Source organism: Rhinichthys klamathensis, unplaced genomic scaffold (genome assembly GCF_029890125.1).
Source record: "Rhinichthys klamathensis goyatoka isolate OS25496 unplaced genomic scaffold, OSU_Roscu_1.1 h1tg000251l_1, whole genome shotgun sequence".
In the NCBI taxonomy this organism is placed as follows: Eukaryota; Metazoa; Chordata; class Actinopteri; order Cypriniformes; family Leuciscidae; genus Rhinichthys; species Rhinichthys klamathensis.
In genome coordinates this window covers 329,226-355,354 of record NW_026606773.1, presented here as the reverse complement: position 1 = coordinate 355,354, position 26,129 = coordinate 329,226, and the positions used below count along the sequence as shown (strand labels likewise).

General features: G+C 40.0%; 1 protein-coding gene across 1 annotated transcript; it reads left to right on the top strand.

Moving 5' to 3' along the window:
• Positions 1 to 9,855: 9,855 nt before the first annotated feature.
• LOC130101095 (nuclear body protein SP140-like protein) lies at positions 9,856 to 20,270 on the top strand. The gene is made up of 13 exons (XM_056266658.1): positions 9,856 to 9,997; positions 10,115 to 10,201; positions 10,354 to 10,487; positions 10,729 to 10,782; positions 14,393 to 14,426; positions 14,551 to 14,681; positions 15,166 to 15,297; positions 19,005 to 19,052; positions 19,153 to 19,271; positions 19,357 to 19,456; positions 19,611 to 19,670; positions 19,752 to 19,892; positions 20,011 to 20,270. The coding sequence occupies exons 1-13, from the start codon at positions 9,904 to 9,906 to the stop codon at positions 20,077 to 20,079; spliced, it is 1,203 nt and encodes a 400-aa protein (XP_056122633.1). The 5' UTR covers positions 9,856 to 9,903; the 3' UTR covers positions 20,080 to 20,270.
• Positions 20,271 to 26,129: the final 5,859 nt, after the last annotated feature.

Below are 26,129 nucleotides of genomic sequence, written 5' to 3'. Positions count from 1 at the left end.
CCATGGGCCCTATTTTAACGATCTGAAACGCAAGTGTCAAAGCGCAAAGCGCAAGTAACTTTGTGTGCGGAGTTACTTGCTCCTCCGGCGCTGTTGCTATTTTCCCGGCGGGATAAATGCCTCTTGCGCCAGGCGCAAATCTAAAAGGGGTTGGTCTGAAGTAGCTACATTATTCATAGGTGTGGTTTGGGCGTAACGTGAAATAAACCAATCAGAGCGTCATCTCACATCCCTTTAAGAGCAGGCGCGCTTGTTCTAAAGCGGATTCCTATTATAACGGCGGATTTGCCAGGCGCGCGACAGGAGCGGTTCACAGCCGAGGAGAGCAACGTTCTCGTCAGGGCCGTAAAACACAGAGAAGTGACATTGGGGATGGAGAAACCCACCCAAATTAACTTCTGTTAAACAGCCGTATGATAATTTGGGTAAATGTGTAAGCTACATGTATGCTTTTATAATAAATTGTCTGTCTATCTATCTATCTATCTATCTATCTATCTATCTATCTATCTATCTATCTATCTATCTATCTATCTATCTATCTATCTATCTATCTATCTATCTATCTATCTATCTATCTATCTATCTATCTATCTATCTATCTATCTATCTATCTATCTATCTATCTATCTATCGTAATAATGTATGATTTGCAAAAATGAAAACTGCTGCTTAGATGAGAGAATCAAAGTGTATGCGCGTTGTGCACACGCTACATTGATTATGGTCAAGCAAGCGCCCTTAAAATAGCATAATGAACAACGCGCAACGCGCCACTGACTTTAGACTAGGTTTTTTCTGGTCAGCGGTGCAATTGTTTTAGAGAACAGCAAAATAGCATGAGGGAAAGTTTGCGCCGGAACACGCCTCCTCTTTGCGCTGAACCGCCCCGGGGTGCGCAAGTGTATTTCTTAGTTAACCGACGTGCGTCTGTGGAGGGAAAAGTCCGCTTTGCGCGGGTGCAAAATAGGAATGATACATGCGTCAGTGTACAAAGTCATTTGCGCCGGGTGCAAGATAGGGCCCCATAACTTCACCATAAAAAAAGTCTAGTATTGCCATTCACACTAAATAAGTCACATCTATATCTATAAATTACAGGAACGTCTGTCTGTCTGTGTGTGTGTGTGTCTGTCTGTTAAATCGCATATCTCTCGAACCGTTAGTCCGATGGATCTCAAACTTGACAGGTGTCTTGCTACGGGCACGAGTAAGTGCAGTGCCGAGTTTGACGTTGTTTGGATTAGAAATGCAAAAGATATCGCTAAATATATCGCTAAAAGAAGCACACATTGGTTTTTGCCGCTCTAGCCGCTGGCCACTCCCCCTCTCACACTGCACACTGAGTGAGCACAGCGCAGGACCAGAGACAGAGGGACGAAGAAAGCAGATTTGCTCCCTGAATCGTCGCGCTTATTCATTTGTTAACTGAATCTGCAAGTCAGCTACACTGTTTACTTCTTAATATTATATTTAATGCGTTCGCAGTCTCTTTCACGGCCATCATTTGTAGTAAATGCTATTAACGTTATGTGTCATGCGCGCTGAAGTTAGCATGTATATGTTAACTATGTGATGTTTAATATGCTATGGTAAATAGTTGCCCTGCCTATTCAACAGTATATAGCAGGCTTTAACGAGCTTAATGAGTATAGTAATCCTCTTACCGATCGTGTGACAGCAAATCTATGAAGGTAAACTGATGACATCAAGAATCGCATGCACAGGGTAAGATTTGTGAAAGCGTACATAAGATTGCAAGCGTAAATTAAATTTGCATGTGCAAGAGAAGATTTGTAAAGGTGTAATCGCCCGCAAAATAAATAGGATCTGTATTCTTCAAACTTTCATTTTTCCGCGCTTATACTTTTGGCACGGCTTTTGCGCACAAATGCGGCCAAAAGCACTGCAAGCCTGTGAACAGCAATTTGCAACCGAAAACAACAGAGGCAGGAACTGCAAAACAGATTAACTGCGTACAAGTTTAATATGTTTCTTTAAACCTACGCTGTTTACTTTTTAATATCTATCTATCTATGAATAGATATTAAGAAGTCAACAGCGTAGCTGTTTTTACTTCTTAATATATTATTTAATTCTGGTGCGCTTAACATTTTCGCTATCTTTCACGGCCATGTAAATATATTACTGTCATGCTTAACATTATCGCTATCTGTCACGGGCATGTATCTGTATCCACTCTCCTCCAATGCATCATTATGTCAGTATCAGTATGCTTTCTACCATGCACAAATAAAAATGTCATTGAACTTTTGCTGTGTAATTGTAACAATGAGCACTCAAACACACCAAACCAACAATTGCTAAAAACACACACAAAAAAATTATTTTACACGGGCATTTTGCACTAGTTTATATAAAAATAATTAAAATTTTCAAAGTGTAAGACAAACAGAACCTCAAATATTTTGATCTCTTGAGATATGGACAACACAAACATATACTGCTATTTGTCTCCACACCAGAGTGAAGTTGCAGGAAAGCCTCTTTCCCTCCTGTCCTACCTCCACATTTGTTCCTTCTCCCCACACATTCTTATTTTCACCCAGTTCACTATAATCACAAGATTATAAACAAATTATAATGTTCTATGTCAATGCAAGTGAATCAACAGTCACGTTTGTTTTCATTTAAAATCTCTCAGTGCGACTGGTACAATGGTTTTGTCTCCACAGAAGTAAATCAAAAGGTAATAAGGGTTAAGATTTTAGAGATACTTTGCTTACTGGGTGTGCACTTTTTCCCAGGGTCCTTCATCTAAACTACCTCCTGTTCCTCGACAAAGTGCAAACTCCCTAGGTCCATAACCCTCTTCAATGCAAATTCCTATTGTAAGTTCATGCCCCACATTGGGGGATGTTTTGTCTTGGTCTGGATATTTAAAGAAATGTATTGATTATCTTTTAATTGATTTTGTAATTGTAATTGTTACATTTGGATTTATTCTGACTTACTCTGAAATTATTAACTTTAGATTACGTTAAATCCATAACACCACAAATTTATGCTCAGGTTAGTAACGGACTAAAATCCAGCTAAGGTGGAGCAGAGGACCATGCCGACTGAAATTTTTGAGCTCAGACTAACACATTAGTCTGTATTGACTCGGCATTAGTCATGTATACTTAGACTGTAGAGGCTAATAACGAGTTTTCCGTTTAGAGCAACAGAGTGTTGTTAGACCAATCTAAATAGGGTGAGCCTCAACCTCTTATTATTGTAATATTATTCTAAAGTGTACATTGGAACCCATTGCATGATTATACAAAGTTACTATTAGAGGAAGTTAAGTTGGTCAGCTTGGTTCTATGGTAGTGGTCATGACCTCTGGTTAGATATAATCTTACCTTAATTAAGTGTGTTCAGATTTATGGGGACTAAATAATATATTCTAGAATGAGCAAGTAGAGTAGCTACGGCCGTCTAGAATATTAGTCAATCGCATCTGTCTAATGACCAAGACTGACGAGTTTGTGATTATGAGACTTTATATGACACATCATGGTATTACCTGGTCTCCCCTGTTTATTGTCGCAGCTCTTCACAATACATCGAACACCCATGATTATAAACTTTGCATTTATTGGTAATTGCTGACTCTATTACTCCAACTCTGAGCGAACCTTCTGCTCCTCAGCACGGCGCGTCTCAGGTGCTGCGGTTATCACTCCACCCAAGTAGCAGTGCTTCGCCTTGTGAGAAAATAGTTCCCAGTATTTAAACGTTTAATAAGTGGCTGTGTCTCATATTACCTTGTTATTTGTACACACTGTGACTATACAAATCACAACATGTAAATGGGAAAATGTTGGCGTTATTTTGTCACTTATTGGGATTAGTATGCTAGCTGTATCCATTTACATCCAGTCTTTGTGCTAAGCTAGGCTAGCGGTGGTTGCGTCAAACAGACTTATAGCACGCACGGAGATGAAAAAGGTATGTATGGACTTATCTAACTCTGGGGGATACGTTGAATAAGCTAAAGTCCCAAAAAGTCGAAGTGTTCCTTTAACTATCATACAAATGACCGATAATCAATTGGCATTCTAACCTAAATGTAAGGTTGTGATAAAATGGAGTCAGATAAACATTTACTTGGAATTAAATTGCCACACTGAAAAGACGGAACGTGCAGGAAACCTTCTCCGGATTTTCGGAATCTGTTGTTGGACCGATTGGGCGAGCCTTACAAAAGCTTATTACCTCAAAATAATAGTGAATGTCAGGGTTCTGCCCTGTCAGCTTTGTCTGTGTTGTCTTTGTTTCATATCTCTATGTTTGTGTTGTCCTTGAACATATGGCTCTGTCTTTGTTTGTGTTGGCCATGTGCTCCTCTGTTCCTGCCTCCTTGTTTCCCTGTACCTCACCCTCTTGTCTAATTGAGTCCTTGTTTGAGCGTTGTCACCTGTTCCTCATGTTCTCTGCTCCCTTGCTGAGTCCTCGTTTGCCTGAGTGTGTTCACCTGTTTCTTGTCTGAATGTGCTCACCTGTTCCTCTTGTTCTCCTTTATATGCGTTCTCTTGCCCTCATGGTTTGCCAGTTCATTATCATTTAGTGTGTTGTGCTACCTGTTACTTATTGCTCATGGTTAAAGTTGTGAATAATGCCTGGATACATTAGCTGTGTCCCAATGTGAAGGCTGCATCCTCCGAAGGCCGTATTTGAAGGCCGCTTGGCCGTATTTGAAAGCCGATTGCGTCACAGCCGCGCGACGAAGGACGTCCCAATTCAAAGGCTGCACCCTCCGAAGGTCGCATTTGAAGGCTGGTTGCGTCATCGCGGCGCGATGAAGGCTGTCCCAATCATAGACTGTAAAAAATATGGACAAAGCGTCTGTGACGTCACCCATAGCCTTCTGAAGAACGGTTTTGAGGCTGTTTATGGGGGGTATGGGCGGTGCCATCTTGGAAAATCTTACGATATTTCAAATACAAATGTTCAGAAAGGATACAGAGGTGGTATGATGTGTTGTGTCAGATCATGGCCGAGGTCAAATTTCAGGAATTCCACTCGGCGCAGCCCGTTATCAGCTGTCAATCACGCGCTTATTTGTCATACATTTTATATCAAAATACGATCTAAACTACCGAGTTAGAAAAAAATTCACCCCCCTCACAGTTGTCAGGCACTCGGAACCTATCGAAAAATACAATAAAAGTCCATGAGACCAACCTGTATAAACATGAATTTATGCTGTGAAAACTGACATTTTAACATGCGGGTCTATGGAGATTTGCTCCCTTTTGGGACCTCCCTCTAGCGGATTTTCGATGTATTGCAGTTTTTCACACTTCCAGGTAGGCTTCATTTTTCAGATTAGAATGTTGCCGCTTGGTCCCAATTCAATTCAGCATCCTCCGAAGGCCGGTTGCGTCACCGCAGCGCGACGAGGGCTACCCTGATTCAAAAGCAACACGAAATGCACCCTTCGTTTCCCCGTGAAAGAGAGGATGCATAAATGGATCCTAAGCGGCCTATCCTACCCCATAAGTCATTGCGCACTGGTGGCGACAGCATTTTTATTTAAAGTTCGAGAGTTCGTTGGTGGATGGCAAATTCACATTTAAATGTAAGTATTATGTTTTCATTTACTCAAATAGCTAGAGAACCCAGAGTTAAAAGCCACAAGTTTTTCTTACTTATAAACTTCATCTTAACTCATTCGTCACCATTGTCTGGTAGTTTGAGGCAAAACTTGTGCCAATATTACTTTAATTGTTTCAGTGAGCAAGGAGCAGACAGCAAAATGTAAATGAAATAAATAAAGAAACTAAACTAAACCAAATAAATTAAATTTTATTGTAATATTTGCACTGGGCTGTCTCACTTGTGTATTATAAGAAATATCACTCACCCTATAAAGCCCACAACAATAAGAAAAGCAGCACATACGGCAATGGGGTTTCACTTTTATGTGTTTTTGTAGTGCTGTAATGCAAGCTATGTCTACAAAGGTTTTAACCAAATTTGAGTATCCAGAAATATGATTTCTGAAGTATTTTGTATGTCCTGATGTGTCATATTTTGCAGTGTTAACAATGCACTAATGTTAAGATTGCACCCCTGTGTTAATATTTTTCACCCCTTTTCTGCTTTTTTAGAGCAATTCTTATTCTGGAGAAAATGGGTCTGCTGGGGAAGGCAACTCCCATGCAGGTAAAAAAAATACAAAGTAAGAAAGTTAATTCACACATCTTTACTGAAATTTATTGTGCTGTTGTTGTTAACAAGCCATGGTTAATTTGATCTGCCTTAGGATTGCAAGTGTCCTGGGACAGGTGAAGGTGTGAGTGGAAAACCCACTGCTGAACTCGGCCCTGGTTTGTCCTTATGGATGATGTGTTGGGACAGAGCACTCCACCAACCGCCCCCCTGTCCTCATTGCCTCCATCCCTGAGGACAGACCAGGACAATTTCAGCAGTGGGTGCCCACGGTGAGGAGGAGCAGCACCAGCATGAGCACAAGCATGAGCACAAGCATCCGCACCACGAAGAAGGCGAAACAGAGAAGACAAGTTTTGGGACTTGATTAGAAGGGGAAAAAAATAATTTCTGTACATTTGTATGCAACTTTAAATAAAAGAGAATTTATTGCTCTGGACATTGTTTATTTTTGTAATGACCGTCATAATTTCTACACGAAACAAATAATTTTATACCTTTTTTCAATTAAAATTGGTAAATGAAAATAATTTGTGGGTTACATAAAAGTACTTTTTCCAACTATTTACAATATATGTTAAACATTTCAAAATTAACATTTACAGTTAATAAAATAAGAAAGAATGATGTAGACTGGGATCATCGGGGATGGGCTCTGAGTGTTTGACTGCATATTTCCACTATCCACTAAGTTGTTGACCAAAAGGTTTGCAGGGCTGACTCATGGAAAAAATATTAGGCTACTTTATTACGCTAAAGTACTTTTAATAACCACTAATACCGCATTGGGGAGAAACTACTAGTCATGTATATACTTTTGTGTAGTTTAATGTAAAACAATGTATCATATTGTAAAATAACATAATTTTGTAGTGTTGCTGTTCTGTGTGGGAAAAAAAAGTTGCCTACTTCACATTTGTACGTGAATATTAACGAAGTAGTTCCTTACACTCCACCACTGGTTATTTTTAAAATGAAAGTAACAAAATGTAGGCCTATTGCCACAATATTAACAAATTGTTGCCAACTACAGCTGCGTCCCATATCAAAGTGTGCATCTGAAGCGCTCGGACCGGTCTAGCTTACGGATTGTTCTGGTCACCTAGCAAATGTGACTGACAGCTGCCGATGATGAGCGGGAGCAACGTTTGCATTGGGCTTTATATTCAAATAGGGTTAAAAAACTGTGTAAATATATTCACCACGGTCCATTTCTGTACATAATAAAAATAATACACTATACAAAATCGCATCAAGGTAAGATATAAGTGAACATTTGAACCTTAAATAACACTTAAATAAGAGCGCCAGGGCTGAAACATCCTCACATGTCCTCGAGTAAAATATAAAACATAAAAATGACAATAGCCAATTCTTGCACCATAGTTGTTTACTCAATTATAACAAATTAATTATCAGGATGGCAGTGTACTCTAACACCGTTACTTGGTGCCAGGAGGGAACATCTGGTTGTGCAATTAGGAAATCCTACGAAGGCTACATGGTGCGTCCTTCGAAGGACTCGTAGGCTGCATTCTTCGTAGTCAGCGGCCTTCGAAGGATGCAGCCTTCACATTGGGACACAGCTTGCGTCTTGCGTTTGTTGTGCTGTTTGTTCCAGCCCTGCAAGCTAGCTGCTTCCTCTCTACCAAGCAGCGAGACCGGTGCAGTGACTGATTGTGCCCTGTGAGTCCATCTACGTGTGATATATTATCCTGTCTGGCTCTTGCTGCATCCATTGGCCTTGTGCTGCTCATCTACCTCAGAACACCAGTGTGTTCACCTTGGGCTGGTCTCAACTGCCACCCTGTCAGCTTGCCTATCATTGTGCTTTGTTCCCTGCCTACTGTTTGGACTGTTATCACCTCCTCACCCACCATTTGTCGTCTTGTCAACAGTCTTTCAATAAAACCCGTTAACACTTGTTCCCTGCCTGTTTGGACTGTTATCACCTCCTCACCCATCATTTCTCGTCTTGTCAACTGTCTTTCAATAAAACCCTTTAACACTCATTCTGCGCTTGAGTCCTCCCTCATAGACCCGTAACAGTGAACTGCCGAATTCCATGATCGAGAGGAAGTGACATCTTTGAGTCATGTTCAAATGTTGGCAAGTTCTATTTTCATGTAACATTCATAATTTTTTTTTTGTTCATCCTTGACAAGATTCGTCAAACATAGCATGTCAACCATGTCACATGAAATAAACAATAAAAATGTTTGTTTATATTTTTGTACTATTTAGCTAAGTTATGGTTAAACTTTACTTTATTGTTAGCCATCACTAACTAACACATTAAAGATTTTAAGGAATATTGATGTTTAAGTTTTATTGTCTCTGTGTGAAAGAGGACAGTAAAGTAGTTCATAATTTCAGCATGTTAATGAAATCTTTTTTCAAATATTGCAATACTGCTCTGAAAATCCATTTCCATTAGAAGGTTCTGAAAAATATTTGCATTATGTGGACAAGCCAAAAAATTATATATCCTTTCTCATCTGTTGTTTTTATAGAGAAGGGGGTGGATTTGGAATCCACTGCTGCTTCAATGTATGAGTGATTATAATCAAGGTATTAATCAATATTTGTCCTTCTAAATATCAAATGAATTGAATGACTTCTCTAGGCTTGTGAGATTTTACTTTATTATAGAAGTTACCAGTGTGATTACTGAAATGTTCTTTTCATGTATTCTCTAATGTCTGTATTTGATATCTGAATGCAACAGTGCTTGCTTATTTAGCCCGGCTTCCAGAAATGAAATATGAACTTGTTTTGTGTTTGAGAAAGGTCTGGGGTCATTGAAGCCAATAGTTTAAGGGACCATTTCTTTGTTAAAGCCTTACTTTCCAGTTAGATTAAAGTGTAGCTCTCCTTGAGAGAAAGAACCCATTATCTTGATGTTTTGAGAGGACTCTCCTGTTTACAGTTAGAGCCTGGCCAAATCCAACCTTGGAAAAGCTGTGTGTCGGTGTGTGTGTTAGTCTTTTTTGTTACAGGTTAAGGAACCACTGGCATTATTGGAGATTGACTGAGTTGTTGTTCTGGACATGCTGGCACCCAGCAACCCAAATCTGCGACCTGTAAGGTCACGACGTGCCTAACTTCATCCTGTGTCAGCTGCATAATCGATGGAGATATGCTTCCGTCTATCTGTACATGTGTGGAAAATTACTATGTTTGTCTATTTCTTAGCCAATGAGAATCATTCAACCTGTAAGCAAGGACGTAGCTTAGACCTTGGTGAAGGGTATAACTGCTGTGATCTTTGTAACTGTAAGTGGAGCGGCCTACGAACTCCATGTGAGTCTTGAAGCTGACTTCTACCTGATGAAACTGCAAACTATCTTCAGTAAATCTTTTCTTTAATTTATTATAATTCTGACTCCGGGTCTTCATTCATCATATCTGGTTCTGGGTCTGTAACTGTTTACCCCTAACAATAGTTTTATTTTTCACTCAGTTGCAAGAGATCATAATTCTAGAGCATCCAGAAGTCATTCCAGCAATGGTTGAATAAACCGCCTTTAGTGCAGAAGTGTATCTTTACTGAAGGCGGAAGGAAATGCAGCTTTCAGTTTCGTTTCTGTGATGTGAGAGGGAGGCACTGCACCACAGACAACTCAACATGGCGGAACCCGTCCACTTCCTGCTGTTCAAATAATGGCTGAGTGAGAACAGCGTTAGAAATAAAGGACATCAAGGGATAAAAAGAGGAAGATGGAGAAACAAAACTGTAAGAAGAGACAGCTGATGGGATCGTCCTCCCTCTGCACATCAGAGAAGAAACAAGCCAAGAGACAAAACTGCCCCAGTGAGTCTAAAGCATTTTTACTAATTTAATGACAAGACAGTATAATTAATCAGGCATGCTCTTTAAAATATTAAGAGGTGCACATTACGCTAACTGATTTGATTGTACTTGTTTCAGAATCGTCTGCAGAACAAAATGAATCTCAACTTCCTGTTACATGTGGTTATAAAGAGGGCTTCTTGCATTTGAAGAAATATAATAACAGTAGGTGCATAAACGTTTCTGTTAAAGAATTGAGTAATGTTTATGAGGAGCTAAGTTGTTGAATGTCTCGAGATTGTAATTCTGGATCATCTAACATCCAGGTGCTCACAAGTCATGCCAATAGTGGTTGAATAAACTCTTTCTGTCCTTAGAACAGGAGTGCATCTTCAGTGAAGGCCAGTGGTTCAAGCCCACTGAGTTCGAGAGGTTTGGGATGATGGACAGGAACAAAAAGTGGAAAATCAGCATCCTTAGCAATGGGATTCCACTCCAGAAACTCATAGAGGTGCATAAGATTTGGTTTCTATACATAATACTAACAGTTTCAACTAATGCACTAGAGCAATTATAATTACCTTATTTTTTTATCATGGCCTTGGTGATTAGTGAGTTGGAATTAATTTGAGAAATTCCAAGTAAATAACAGTTCCCTGATATGAAAATGGACATAGGGAAGAAAATATAACACTACTGATGACATATATGTTCATGACATATTCTGAATTTGTGCCATTTTCTATTCATAGGATGGTTTTCTTACATCTAAAAACTTTGTGAAAAGAAAGGTTCAGGACGCACAGGTTTGGCTGCTATTGTATGGTTTTTGTATCCGATTTGATGAAGGATTTAAAGGGATAGTTCACCCAAAAATGAAAATTCTGTCATTATTTACTCACCCTCAAGTTTTTCTAACTGCATGGAGTTATTTTCTTCTGCTGAACAAAAAGGAAGATCATTTGAAGTATATGTACAAACAGTTGCTGGTCCCCATTGACTTCCATAGTATAAGAAAAAAAAATATTGTGGAAGTCAGTGGGGACCAGAAATCTGTGTTCAGCAGAACAACAAAGAAATGCATACAGGTTTAGAACAACTTGAGGGTCAGTAAATAATGACAGAATGTTCATTTCTGTCAGGTCCATTAAGTCAAGAACACACAGACAAAATAATTAAGAATTAATTTGAATAGATTGCAAACAGGTTGATGTTCCTGAATTGAAATTTGGCGGTATGGCTCTGTTCAGGGAGTCCTCTGACCTTTCATGAGCACCATGAAATAGCAGAGAGTCAGAGGACAGCAGCAGCAGCATTAGGGAACGCTCACACAGTTTTAGACTGTGAGAGCTAAAATATCCCCCCAAACAAAACCACACCTGGCAATCCTCTGTGATACAGAGGATGATTTATTTGACCACATGAGCTATTCCCCCCAAAACAAAATTGAGTGTCTCGAACGGTGTCGACTGAGCCGCCCTAATTTAGCGATTTATAATAGTAAAAATATTAATTAATTACTGAAATGACTAATCAAGACCGCAATAGCTAAAACATGCTGTTACCTAGATTATCTGTATTTAAACTGTTTGACAGTCTACAGTGTAAGCTCTATGGATAGATGACTAATCCACCTCTGAGCTAGATGAATAAATTAACAGCTGATAGCGCATTCAGGGGTGTTATACTGAGCAGAGCGCGAGCAAAATAATGATCAAATGTGTTTTATTAACGAAACAAATCAGAGACTTGAGCTCATGGCTTCTGGTCGTCAAGAATATCCCGAACATCGGGACAGAGGTATCGTTCGTAAGCAGCAGAAACCACCGCCCCATAGCTTAAAGGGTTAAACCGGAGCGAGTGTCGCCGCCGTAGTTGTTGCACAATGCGTAAGAATGAGCTGTATACGGTCCGGAGGCAGTCCGCAGAAGTTAATTCCTATCACAGCAAGCTGTTTGAATCTGCGCTGCATAGTGGTAAAAGCCAGCGTGAGCAACGCGATCAGTTGCCAATGACAACTGATAATGCACGTAGCCAATATGATCGCATAAGCATTTTTATGAAAGCGACTAGTTAGATAAGCCCAGTGGCGGTTCTAGCCCATTTCAACTGGGGGGGGCCAAGCTGGGGCCAGTTGTAGCCTACTGTTAGAGGGGCCAGTTACATTTAGACCTTATTGTTGTCCTATCATTTTCTGCACTACTGCAGGCATTAACAGGCAAAATGCCGTGTTTATAATCATTCAACAATGTATTTGCATTTCCATTATATTTTTACATTTGCATTACATATTCAGTATTAGTCACAGTAACTGTAATAGACCTGATGTCCTTCTTTCTCTTCATTTTGAGAACTATAGAGCAAAAGCAATGGGGACCAAGAAGCTTAATTCATTTACTGAAAATAACTGACTTTCTAGGTAACTACGTCTAACCGTTTACAGGGTTCCTGCACACTTTTTAAAAAAAATTAAGGCTTTTTAAGACCTAAAGAAATCAAAATTAATACCGTACATTAGGGGTGTGCAATATTGACAAAAATATATTTCAATATTTTCAACGTTTTGTTGATAATAATTAGATGATATTTTACTGATTGTGTTTTTGTGCTGGTGCCATGGCTGGTTTAGGCCTGTTGTTGACAGCTGACTCACGAAGATATTCATATTTTTCGTATTATATGGTCAGTTCACAGCAGTGACAGAAATAAAAAAAATTAAGGGGCAATATTTGCCACCTTAAATTGATTTCCAGGGGCATTTTCACCTATATATGGACATTTTTTCTAAACTTATTTAGAGTTATGCATCACCTTTTATGTCAAATACTAACATTCAAATTATACAATAATTATACTTATTTATACAATAATACTTAATTATACAATAATTATACAGTACCACTGCTGCCAGTCAAATTAATTAATTCAATCAAAATCCATCTTTGCAGTGCAGAGGTGACACAGAAGTGGCATTAATACATTTACACTCCATTTACAATAGCATAAATAAAGCTATGAGATTTTTTTTAAATCAATATTTAAATATGAAATGATTTCTAATTTTAACGTTTTAATTAAAGGATACTTTAAATATGAAACTAAAACCGCCAGTAGGCGGCGGCAAGTCCCTGTAAGAGGGATTCATACAACCGATTTGTTCAAACGGCTGATTCATTCGGGAAAGAAGCAAGTGATTCGTTCAAAACGCGGATTTCAGACTAGTCAATAAATCATCGCTGTGTTGCATTGAGACTCTGCTACGGTTTCATTATGAAATTCTAGTCGGCGAAATAAAGGGAAAACAAACAATATTGACAATATTGTGTCTAAAAAGTAACTCCCAATGTTAACTTATTGTTAATTTAACTGTTGTATAACATAAATATCACAGTTGCAATTGTGCACGGGAAAACTGCACCCTTGCTGATGTGATATTCTAATATAAGAACATAATATGATATAAATTTAAGACAAAAACTAATTTGGGGACATAGCCTACCTATGAACTGCACACAGCACTGAAAGGACGATAGACAAATGCGATGTCACCTCACAGTGCCTCGTACATAGTTAAAACAATGATTTACAATATCATAATAGACAATACACATCGCACACCCCATACGCACATAAAGAATGAACTTACAACTGAACTGACATTTACCAATTTCTCCTTCTCTCCTCTCTCGCGTGCAGGAGACAGACGTTATTCTGCCGCGATTCCCGCGAATGTGATGCGAATTGTCACGTGAAAATACAAATCCACAAAGATAGAATAATAAATAGAAAAAATAATACGCATACAACGATAACAACGATAGCAAAAAACAGTTTTGTAAAAATTATTTCAAACTCCACATTTAGGGGGGCCACAAGGGGGGCCAAGCTTTTTGTCACAGGGGCACTGGCCCCCCCTGGCCTCCCTCTAGAACCGCCACTGGATAAGCCCAAATGCCACACACGGATAGCATTAACAAGAAGCATGTTGCCAACACACTGATAGCTTTTAGCAATGAATATTAAAAAGGAACTTAGCTTCGTGAAGATTTTCAGAGATGAATGGAGAATGAATCACGTCGAGTCCTGTGTCAATATTGCAGCAGAAGCGAGCAGCGAGCATGTATGAGCAAGGTGAATGAGCTTTAAATAGGGCGCCTTGTTTGAGCTTTGGCCATTGAGCAGCGAGGGGAGTTAACCAGCTAATGCAGCTCAGCTGGAGCAGATCAGCTGACGGGACAGTGTTGATAGCAAATAGCATAAGCAGCGGCTTGACTACCTGGCCTGCCAGAACTGACGCTGACGCTCAATTTTTGGGTGAACTATCCCTTTAACCTTTCTAGACTGAAACAATTACATGCGACTTAAGTTAAGAGTGACCAAGATGTTCATCAACATTTCTCATTTTATGTTCTGCAGAAGAAAATAAACCCTGTGGGTTTGGAAAAACAGGGTGAGTAAACTATGACAGAATTGTTAAAAAAAAAAAAAATTCATTTAAATTCATTTTAAACAGTTATTCAGAAATATATTTAATAAAATATTCTGTTTCCTGCGTGTTTGTGTATTTGTTGTAGAATCAGATGAGAAGGAAAATCAAGATGATGATGATGATGGTATTGACATGAGCGTGTTTGAACGTCCTACCCTACCTGTTACCTGCGGTTCTGGCTCTGGCATCCTATACAAATGTCGCTTTGCCACAGGTGTGTGAGTGAGAATAATTGAATATTAATATGTTGACAGTGTTTTACATTTTTTACTATAACAAAGTTCAAGTTCAGGGAAGAAAGAGGAGGGAACTGACAAACATAACTTTTAATCACCAAATAAACAAAAAACAAAACAAAAATAAAGCGGCAGCCCCTCGCAGACGACTGCCGCGTATAAATATAATAAAACACTAAAATAAATTCCAGGCCTTCATGGTCCTCTCTCGTCCTTCACTGTCGTCGCTCCTCCTTTTATCCTCCCAGAGCTCCTCAGTGAGACTCGACACTGGTGTGGCGTGCAGGTGATGCTCATCAGCACTAGCGCCACCAGCCTTGCTCCATTCCCATGGCTCTCGGCCCCGCCCTGCTTACCACTCTCACTAAGTGTTTTGTAAGACAACATATTGACAATGAATGTAAATACAGTGCTTGACTGAAGTGGTACAAGACTTTTGCACTTAGTTTTCTCTTTTTTCAGAGCGTTGTGGGAGATGCATAAGAACAGAGAACTCCTGGCTGAGCCCAGGGGATTTCATCAGATTGAACAAACCAGATGGAACATGGAGGAAAGACATTGTTACCCATGGAATGCCCCTTGGAAAACTTATAACGGTAAAAGAAAATATATCATATAAAGATACAGTATTAACAGACAAGGCGGTCACATTGAGCCGTGACAGCCGGGCCCTTCAGAGTCCCCATAAATAAACCTTACACCCTCAAGGAACCTTAATAGTGGAAAAGGATCTTCCCTTATCCATAAGGTCCTGCAAAAAGCATAAAAATGTCAGTGATTGAGCACTGATATGATGTTAACCGTCGCCCTTCACACCACTCTTCGAACACATGCCACTTACAGTTCAACCAGAAAGACTCGGCAGAATAAATACTGTAACAATAAATACATTTATTGATAGCCCAGCAAGCAATAAAGTTCTTTGGCGTAGGCTAAGTTCATAGCTCGCAATCTGAGGGTCCGGACTCTGCATTTCCTGCCTGAAGACGAAGGCAGGGGCGCAGCCGACCCCCTGGGAGGTATAGGAAGGGACCATCCTGGTGGTGGTGGGGAGGATAGAGGGGAAGGGACCATCCTGGTGGTGGTGGGGAGGATGGAGGGGAAGGGACCATCTTGGAGGTGGTGGGGAGGATGGAGGTAAATAAAAGCGTCAGCATCTGCGAACTCAAACATGTGTAAGTATCGGTCTTATATACCGCAAATATTAGACACGATTGGATAGATGAGAAGGTAATAAGTGACGTAGCAATTGAGTCAGAACTTGGGCAGAACTTAACGCTAAAGCTTCCATTTGTAAAGGGGCCGTGTCAAAGAGGTTCTGGCACACTGAATGGTGGCCACAACACGTGGTGGGAGCCCCAATGTGTTTAAGTTGGCCTTCTCACGGGTCAGGCCCAGAGGGCCACCCTGTCTGCATGTGGGTGTGGTAAATTTACCCGTTCGTTTGGGACAAAAGGTCTGTGCGAAGTGGGAGGGGCCACAGCTGGGCATACAGCAGAGGGATAATCTCTGAGAGCCACAGTGCCCTGGGCCACCTGGGAGCTATCAAAATCATGGTCAAGCTCCATTCCCTCACCCTGGCCAGAGACGGCGTTATGAGACAAAGGGGAGGAAATGCGCAGAGCAGCACGTTGGGCCACGGATGGGCTAGTGCGTCCACGCCGAGGGGGGCGTCCTCGTCCTGTAGCGAGAAGAACATAAGACAATGGGCGTTTTTGCGCGAGGCGAAGAGATCTACGGTTGCCTGGCCGAACCTCCTCCACAGTAGACCCACTATCTGAGGATGGAGGCGCCAGTCCCTGTAGAGAGGGTTTCCCCTTGACAAGAGGTCTGCGCCCCTGTTCAGTATGCCCGGGACATGAGTCGCCGTAACAACAGGAAGTGCCGCCTGCTCTATACTAACAGCCTGTGAGCGAGAGCATGCAGCTTGGAGGAGAGCATCCCCCCCTCTGGCGGTTGATATATGCTACAGCTGTCGTGTTGTCGCAGCGCACCAGTACATGATGCCCCTGCAAGCGGGGCAGAAAGTGATTCAGAGCCTTCCACACAGTGAGGAGCCCTAAATAATTTATATGGGTTGAGTGAAGTGTGCTTGGCCACACACCATTCACTGTTCTGCCCTCTTGCGTGGCTCCCCATCCTGTTAAGGACGCGTCTGTCGTTACTACTTTCCGCAGCATAATCGCCCCAAGAGGGGTCCCATGCGCGTAAAACTCCGCGTTCCTCCAGTGGTGCAGCGCTACTGTGCACGTACGTGCACGCCATAAGACCCTGTAGCCTGAACCCTTTGGCGCTTTGGAGTTCAGAGCAGTTTTCCTAAAAGAGCAAGATGTTTTCAAGCTGTCTTTCTGTCCGTGTGTTTCTGGATGCAGTCGTTTCCTGACTTCATCTGACGGCCACGATCCCTGTCTCTCATGCCTGGGCAAACAGCATGCAGAGAGAGCGTTCGTGGATGGTGCATGCTCTCACTGCGAGAGCATGTCCATGTTGGCATTGGGGTCATGACTCTCCTTCTTTAGTACGGAGGCACGAGTCCCCTCTGCTGCTACCCAGCCCCCCGCATCTTTTCATAGTAGAGCCGTGGGTCTGGTTAGCACTCTGGGAGATCTGATTGGTATTTTCTTCATCGGGCCCACCCCCACAAACATCCCACTGCATAGCATGCAATGTTAGCATGGGTCCCTCACATGAGGCACCTTGTGTCTCATTCGGCGCTCCGGATCGGATGTCTATCGCTGCATCGGGGAGTGGGCTTTGGTCCTCTGGAGAGGATTATGAAGCTGCATAGGCTGCACCCCTCTGGGGTGGTTGCTCAAGCTGAATCGGATACAGAGTTGACAGCCATGCTTTCCCGGGCCACTGCTGGCATCGGGCTTGAGTGCTCCTACGTGTTCCAAAATCATGGTTGAAATCCAAAGGAGATTGTGCATTTTCCTCTGCATATCAGATCCTGTGACTCGTTAGAATGTTTTAAATCTATGTTGCAAACACACCTCTACGCTGTGGCACACAACTGCCCCTAGGTTTCAGGATACTGATTAGGGTTGTATATTGGCCGAGTGTTTTGTGTTGAGTACTGTTTGTTGAGTGTTTATTGAGTAATTTTTAGACATGTACAGCACTTTGGCCAACTTGTGTTGTTTTAAAATGTGCTTAACAAATAAATGTTGATTGATTGATTGATTGAACTCTTCACCGTCTCCAGAGCACTCGCAGTTGGATGATTGGTTTCTGGGTGCGGGGCACGGTTCACAGTGCTTTTCAGCCTTTTCGGCCTACGTCAATATGCTTTCCCCCGGTGAGCCTTTTCGCACAAACACTGTGCAAGATCAGGGAGGACGGGGAGCAGGTCTTGTTAGTTGTGTCGTAGTTGACACTATCACTTCAGCTAGAGCCCCGTCTACTCGGCGTGCTTATGCTTTGCTGAGTGGTGTTCTTCCCGGTGGGAAGACCCCCGCAAATGCCTGATCGGCTCTGTGCTTTTCTTCCTTGAGGGTGTATGTCGCTGCCATCGCAGCACATCATGATGCTGTTGATGGCAGGTCACTGGGAAAGCATGACCTGGTCATCAGATTCCTGAGAGGTGCCAGGAGGTTAAATCTGTATCTTAAAAATCCAGTAATGCGTGTTCTCTTCTGATGATGAAATTCTGGTCACGTGCACTGTATGCTGACGCTTGCCTACACGTAAAAAGTTAAGTATACTTTGGCCTTAAGTTGTACTGCATCTTTCAACATATCCTCAAATGTTCATTATTGTTTATTTTGTGCTGTTACTTGGGGCTGGCAACTTTGTGCTGCCAGACAAGTGTTGTATTGGTAATGCTATTACGAATTTAAAAGGTCACTTGTTTCTGAATTAATCCGGGTTTTTTTTAAAATGAATTGTTCAAACGAATGATTCAGTAATAAAAAGAGTGGTTAAATTCAGAATAGCATAGTGTATACTCTTATAATACACTATACTATATATTCTCACTATATACTCTTATAGTACACTAGCCTAAATATAAATTTAACTTTATAAATCAATATACACTCTATTATTCTTACATACTTTTAAATATTTTTATATGACAGAAATAGTCAAAGTAGGCTAGTATGCTATTTTGATTTCAGATATTCACTTGTTTTTTCCTGAATGTATTGATGTTTTTGACATCCTGTCGCCACCTACTGGTGTTTCCACCACTAATGATAGACTACCAGTCTGTCTGGAACGCTGCCTGTGGGATGGCAGTGGCCGATCAAGTTTTATTGCAGTAAACACAATAGCCTATGATGTGCTTTCACATACTTTCCAGAAAAGAGTTTTGGAACCACATACAGTCGACTGTGATCAAGAAGACCCAGTAAGAAATCATCAGTCACAATTACAGTCATATCAAACATCACATTTCAAATCTGTTTTAAGACGGTACAGTTTTGTTTCTTTATGAACTCTTGTCCCAGCAGAATGATGACGTGTGTTTCGTGTGTGACTCTGAGGGAGATCTGGTTTGTTGTGACGAATGTCCACGAGCTTTTCATTCACACTGTCACCTACCAGCTGTAGATGGAGACTCACCTGGGTGAGAGAGAGAGAAAACCTTTACCTGGTTTAGGCAAGATAAACAGTTGACTTGTGTAATATTGTGTGTTTTGTCTGTACTGAAGCCAGTGGAGCTGCACAATTTGTGTGATAAAGAATATGAAGGATTCCAGTCAAAAGACCCAACAGGAAGTTTTGAGCAGTCCGGTCTCTCAGTACACACAGGTAAAGTTTATGCAAAACTTTTTGTCTGTACAATGGAAGTCATTGGCGTCGAAAATATCATTTCTTTCATCATTTAGACAAAAAAAAAAACTTGTGAGAAACTTGTGAGAACCATCCCTTTAACACTTTTGTTTGTCTGTCTTTTATCTTTCAGCACTGCCAGTGTTTGCTGTTACACCTGCTACATGAGAGCATGACTGACCCCTGTACTAATGTAAAGCTTCTGTCTGTTTTAGATAATTTAAAGTTGGAATGTAAATATATAGTATGTAACGTCTGCACTGATATTGTTCAGGTTCCAAGATACAGTGAGAGCATTTGTGGTCCTATGATGCTGGGCAGAGTGAAGTTGAACCTGGAGAATAATGATTATCAAACAGTGCAAAAGTTTGTCTCTGATATCGAATACGTTTTTCACCAATGGACTTCCAACAGGGTGAGTTTCACTTCCAACAGGGTGAGTTGTTACTAATGACAGGAGTCTTAAAAATGTGCTTATATATTGTCTTATTTTTATTAACTAAATTTGGCATTGTTCTTTCTCTTCTTTGCAGGATAATGACTTCAGTAGAATGACCTCTAGGCTAAAGGAACTTTTTGAAACCATCTTTAGACTCCTATAACATCACGCCTTAACAAGAGGTCCTTCGACGTGACATTTGTGTGAAGGCTATTGTACAATTTAGACTTCATAAAAATATTGTGCAGTTGTGAACAATCATTATTAATTTGTGAATGTGTTTCTCTCACTTGTGAGCTTATATGATACTATGTAAGCTTGTTTCAACAAATATCTAATATATCTTGAAATGTATTTATATCTTGAAATTCTGACTTTATTTCTTGCTATTCTGCAAACTTGCTAAATGCAAGTGTCTGACCATAAAGCCAAAATACTAACTTTGACAACAAGGTGTTAATCATTCAAAAAAAACTTTTTCCTGAATAGGAGAGGTTCTACACTAACCTGGAATTTTCACTGGTTTCAAAACACACCACGCTGGATATAACCTGCCATGATAACATATCCTCGGATAAACTCCTGCGATCCAACAGCTAATGCCAACACATTGCCTTCACATTGCATTTTGCATTTCACTCATGTTGGATGTCACATTTGCATAGGCTGTACTATTTGAATTCACGATTGGTTGACTGCCAAATTAAAATCTTAAACAGAACGATAAAATAACGTTATAAACAGGTTAATGATAGATTCTATTCGGAACATTTAAACTTGATTTCATTTTCGTTTTTGTTCCTGTTAAAATTACGTTCGTTTCCGGGTTTTGTTTTGTTTTGTTTTGGTTCCTTGAACCGGTTCAGAGCCCAGGGCCTACATTTATAGCAATATACTTTGTTATATTACCCTGGCATTTAAAAAAAAAAAGTCAACACTGCTGGATTTGTAATACAGTGCTGAGGGAGTGACTGTAATTTTTAAATTTTCTGACTGCTGGAAGCCATCTCTCTCTATTTTTTCCCATATTTTTCTCTTTGATCTGTGAGTGTGGTTGCAAGACAGTTGAAAATACAAGACAGGAAGATTTAAATTAATTTCGTGGAGAAACATGTAATGTAAAGTAAAGAACAAAATATGGCATAATTTCAGCAACGGTTGACAGTTTTTAAAAAAGTTTTTAATTTTTTTATTTTAAAAAAACATATAGGCCTATATTTATAGCACTACACTTTGTTATATTACCCTGGCAAAAAAAAAAAAAAAGAAGTTACACTGCTGCAACCTCTGAGTTTATAATACATGTACTGAGGGAGTGACTGGAAATTTGACATTTTTCTCTCTTCTGACTGTCAGAAGCTATCTCTCTATATATATCTATTTATATAAATATCAGCTCTGTTTTCAGCACGCCGTTTCAGTGCATATGCCTTTAAATGATCATGAGCTGTGCTCACTCCGCCCCTCTGTTCTGTGCGTACAAGTTTATAACACAATTACCATAACGCGTTGTTCAGTATAAACGTGGGATTATGAATTATATTGAGAACGTCGTACATAGAAAACATGCCGTAATGTACCCTGAGTGTAAACCTTAGACGCATTCATTGTGAAGCGTGCAGCTAGCAATTTGCAAAGATATAAATATTAATATAAAGGTTCATAAAACGTTACACTCACTTCAGTTGTTCTAGAGGTTCAGCAGGAACACGAATAGTACCGATCCTTTTTTCATGAGCAGCTTCTTAGCAAAACCAGCTTTATACTGACGCTGGTTTATAAAGCAGTCTGGTGAGAAATGATTCGCGCAAACATGAAAGCATTGACGTTGCTCGTGGGGAATATTCCCTTCGAAAACAAACTCAGCCACTGCGTCTTCAGCGGTTCGGATTTAGGAACATTAAAATGACTGCTGTGTTCGTTATTACACCCAAGAACAGAACACCAATCGCTTAGACGCCATTCTGCTCATAGACAGTGCTCCAGCATATCAACAATGACCGCGCCGGTCCGCGCAGACTATGATTGACAGCTGGCTCACGAGCGAGGGCGGGTCTGTGTTGAAACGCTCCTGTCATTCAACAATCGCGGGAGGGGCGTCCGAGCGGGTGACGTCACACGGTCGAACGGGTCGATTTGAGGCAGGGGAAAACATATAAGGAGATTAAAACAAAAACACTGGATGGATTTTTATCATTATATGATGGTTGTGTACAGGCACTGCCAACACACATTTCAGTACAATCAACTTGAAAAAGTGCATGTACCATTATATGACCCATTTAATCAACAAAACATACCTTTACAAGTTTACGTTGCTTAAGGGCTTTTTTTGTTTCTTATAAAATGTAAAGATTTGGAGACCACCACAAATTCCTTTTGGAAGAGAGAGTGGAAGGGAGGATTTACAAAAAAATCTGCATTTGTGTATAAATGGTTGGCCAAAACTAATATTATTAACTGAAGCTAAAATCTCAACATCCAAATTCAGTGTAAACAATTTTTTTTTGGTTACTAATGTAAACAAGATGTTTTGTCGATGTAGTGACACTAGGGGTTGCATTTGGAAGCCCCAAACACATCTGATACTTCAGAAAAGGCCAATGAAAATTGGCAAGTGGAATTTGCATGCCGCTCCTCCAGACATTCAGGTATGAAAGGAGATGGCTGGCATACACTCATTCAGGTTTGTGCTGAGGTGCCGAGACACTCTCCCAGCCATTTTAGCGGGTAGTTCAGTGTTGTGGCAGGAGGGACAAAACGTCTTGTTCCCTTCATCATGGAAACGGAGGTTATATTACAAGATAGATCAGTTACGGCAATCAGCAGCATCAGCTAAATAAACGCAAGAAAACAGACGACGAAGAAACTTTTAAAAATGTAGGCTACTTGAACTAGGTAAAAATATTGATTTCTCGATGTTAATCGATTCTCATTGATTTTTACGAACCATTGGGCTATGCTGTTTTCAGTTGATGAATGAATAGAACATTGTAGCGAGCATTCCATCCAATAAATCGCAATAATCTTTGTGCTTTGTTACTATTGATATGAAACAAAGTCTCAGATTTCAAATTAGGTCCATTTTCTTACGAAATTCAAAAACATAAATACCGTTTGGGTAGCCTGACTTCGTCATACTCATATTCTAGTCAGAATGTGACTCTGATACTGCTCCATAGGGCTATGAGGCGTGTCTTAATCGAACCAGGAAAAAAAAAACTCTGCACTCAATTGGATAGACCTACAACCAATCAGGGCAATGCAGTAAGTGACGTATGTTGAGCGACTCATATCAACAGAACTGAACTGCACTGCACGCACTCACGAAAAAGTATTTAAAAGAAAAATGAGTGTTAACGACCTTTGCCGGTGTTGCAAAAAGAATTTAAGGATTCGCAGAGTACTTGCAAACTCGAAAAACATTTTTGAACGAAATAGAAAATGTGAATGCATACGAACAAGTTCTCCGTTTAGGATTAGATCTCGACAGTAAAGCCAACAAATCTACTCGCATTTGTCTGACCTGTCTCAATTTTATAACAGGGTTGGAGCGCGACTTGACTGATTTTAACGAAAGACACCAGGCTGAAGAAGCGTGTTCATTTGAGTCTTCAGAGAAAAGAGACCGTGAGCCAAAATTATGTTTTAATGATCATTTAAATACAAAATGATGAGTAATTCTTGTACTTGTACTTTGTCTTGTTTTTTTGTTCTGTCTTGCGTGGACATGAGTCTGGCAAATAAACTGAATTGAGTAACATCATCTAATTATTTATATTTAAAAAATAAACCGCTCATAAGGGGTACAGTGATTACCAGTATGGGTATGGTGTGCGAGTACAGTATAACAAAGCGTCACCATTGTTTGATGTAGCGATGGCTTTGACATGCGTTGCATCGCCCTGATGCCCGTTTCGGTTGCTTCTTTTACTTGGTCTTCCATGAGTGCGACCAAAGGAGAAACAACAATGACAACAGGCTTTTCATTGCGTCCCATATTCTTAGCGATAAATTAAACTTTTGCCGAATCCTGTAGGAAGGACGGCAAACACATCTTGACGATCGACAAATGCCTTTATTGCAGTTCTCTTTTCGTCTTTTAAAATTAATGCCCTGTCGATTTCTTTTACGACAGACGCGATAGCGGAATCTATAAATCTCAATTCTCCAGCTGCTGTCATCTTTGAGGGAAACCAGTTCAAACCAAGCGCTCTTTGATAACGTGATGATTACGTAACTGCAGATCATCTGTCCATCATGTCCATCAAGATGTTACAAGTCAACCTAAAGAAAAAAATGATTAAGAATACATAATAGAAATTTTTATAATTACACAATATCATAAAAAGCTATTTAAACAGTTTTGGATCAATTAAAACAATCAAGCAAATAGAAACAATAATAGGATGGCTAGCAGATATGAGATTCTAATGTTGACAAATCTGAGTACTGATTAACCACTTTTTCAATTGAACCCTAAATAAAGCATATGTGTCTAGATCTCTTATAGAATTCATAAACATCTTAGCTGCTTCTAATGACATGTTATCTCTAGTAAGCCTAAAATTATATAGATTAAACTTAACCTGCTTACAAACCTTTTTTACGTGAGCTTTAAATGTAAGTTTAGAGTCAATCAGTATTCCCAGATATTGATATTGTGGCACTACCTGCAGCCTCATCCCTGACACATAAACATCAGGCTCCCTATTAATACTATTAGACTTAGATAAAAACATACATACTGTTTTGAACACATTTAGTTGCAAGCAGTTCTCTTTTAGCCATGACGACACATTAGCCATAGAATCCGTAAGTTCATTTAATTTTTTGACATGCTCAGAATTACGCCTCAATGGAGCGAGTCCAGACTGAACTTCCCGACCAAAAAATGTTGTGGGCGGGGTTCGGGCTGGCATCCAGGCTACCGTTTTGGCGCTGTGGCGTGAGATCGCTCGGGCTCAGCTCAGCTCAAGAGAAGCAGCAGCGCGGAGCGCACATGATCTTCTCTTCTGCCTTAATAATACCAGTTACAGCGCGAAATAAACATGAACGAGCATCTGAAAGTGTGTTAAAAGATAGAGTACAACTTATTGAAATCCGTATCATGTAACATGGAATCGCTCAATCAGTGTTTCAACCGTGGAAAGACGTCAATAAAACGCTTGTAATGTAACGTCACATTTACCTGCAGAAAAAAACATATCCAGTGACCATAAACTCGTTAGCTAGCTAGAAAAATTAACTCTAGAGGAGCATTTTGCCTAATATATGCACCATATTACATATTCATTATAGTTTTTAATGTTTTTCAATATTGAATGCATGTTGTTTGAAAGAAATATGGCAAGTTTTTATGCAGCCACCATTTAAATGTTTATATTTCATATAACTTTATTATTATAAAAATAAAAGTGTAATTTAAGTGTTTGTGTACAAATCAGGTAATTTTTACCTTCAATATTATAGTAGGCTAATGAAGCCTATAGGCTACAACTGACCCCCAGTTTACAGCATTAGTTGAGATTTGTTTTTCTTGAGAAAATTTGCCATGTATTGTACCTGATATCCAAAATAATCAACATTGAATCGAATTGTGAAATTTGTGTCAATACCCTGCCCTAACTTGAACAATGTAAAAAACAGCACTTTAATTTTTTTTAAAAAAAGATTTATATTTTTATATACAGTATAATTTTGCTTCAAATAATAATAAAAAACGACACCTTATTCTTGTTTAAAAGCATTTACATAATATATATGAATGTATATGGAGCGTGATAAAAAGGTGACCTTGAAATTGTGGCGTTAAAGTCGGCATGAAACGGAAGTTGAGATTGTCATTTTTTCCTTGTTGTGACGTATATCCGAGTGAAACGGCTTCTGAAATTAGAAAAAAAATGTAGGGCGGGGCTTGATTTCGTCCTTCGGGAATTGATTGGATCGTTGGAGGTTGGGCGTTGCAAACAAAATGGAGGAAGATTTGAATGTATCTTCTCTGAGAGGCGTTGCACCGATAGCCGCACCCTCATCGGCTCTGGCCGCACCCTTTCGCCATTGCACGTGACCGAAAGAGAAGAGTGGTCGTTTCGAGGGGGGAGGGAAGGGTAATGTATTTGATTAAAGATTATAACGGTACATGCATTTTAAAAAAATAATGAAGTGCACAGATAAATCATTTATAATAAACACTACAATATTACATATAAA

Excerpts from the sequence above, each read along its gene's own strand:
- LOC130101095 (XM_056266658.1), top strand. The coding sequence starts at position 9,904 with ATGGAGAAACAAAACTGTAAGAAGAGACAGCTGATGGGATCGTCCTCC. Across the intron at positions 19,053-19,152 it reads ACTGTGATCAAGAAGACCCA|CAGAATGATGACGTGTGTTT; the intron begins GTAAGAAATCAT and ends CTCTTGTCCCAG. Across the intron at positions 19,457-19,610 it reads CGGTCTCTCAGTACACACAG|CACTGCCAGTGTTTGCTGTT; the intron begins GTAAAGTTTATG and ends TTTATCTTTCAG.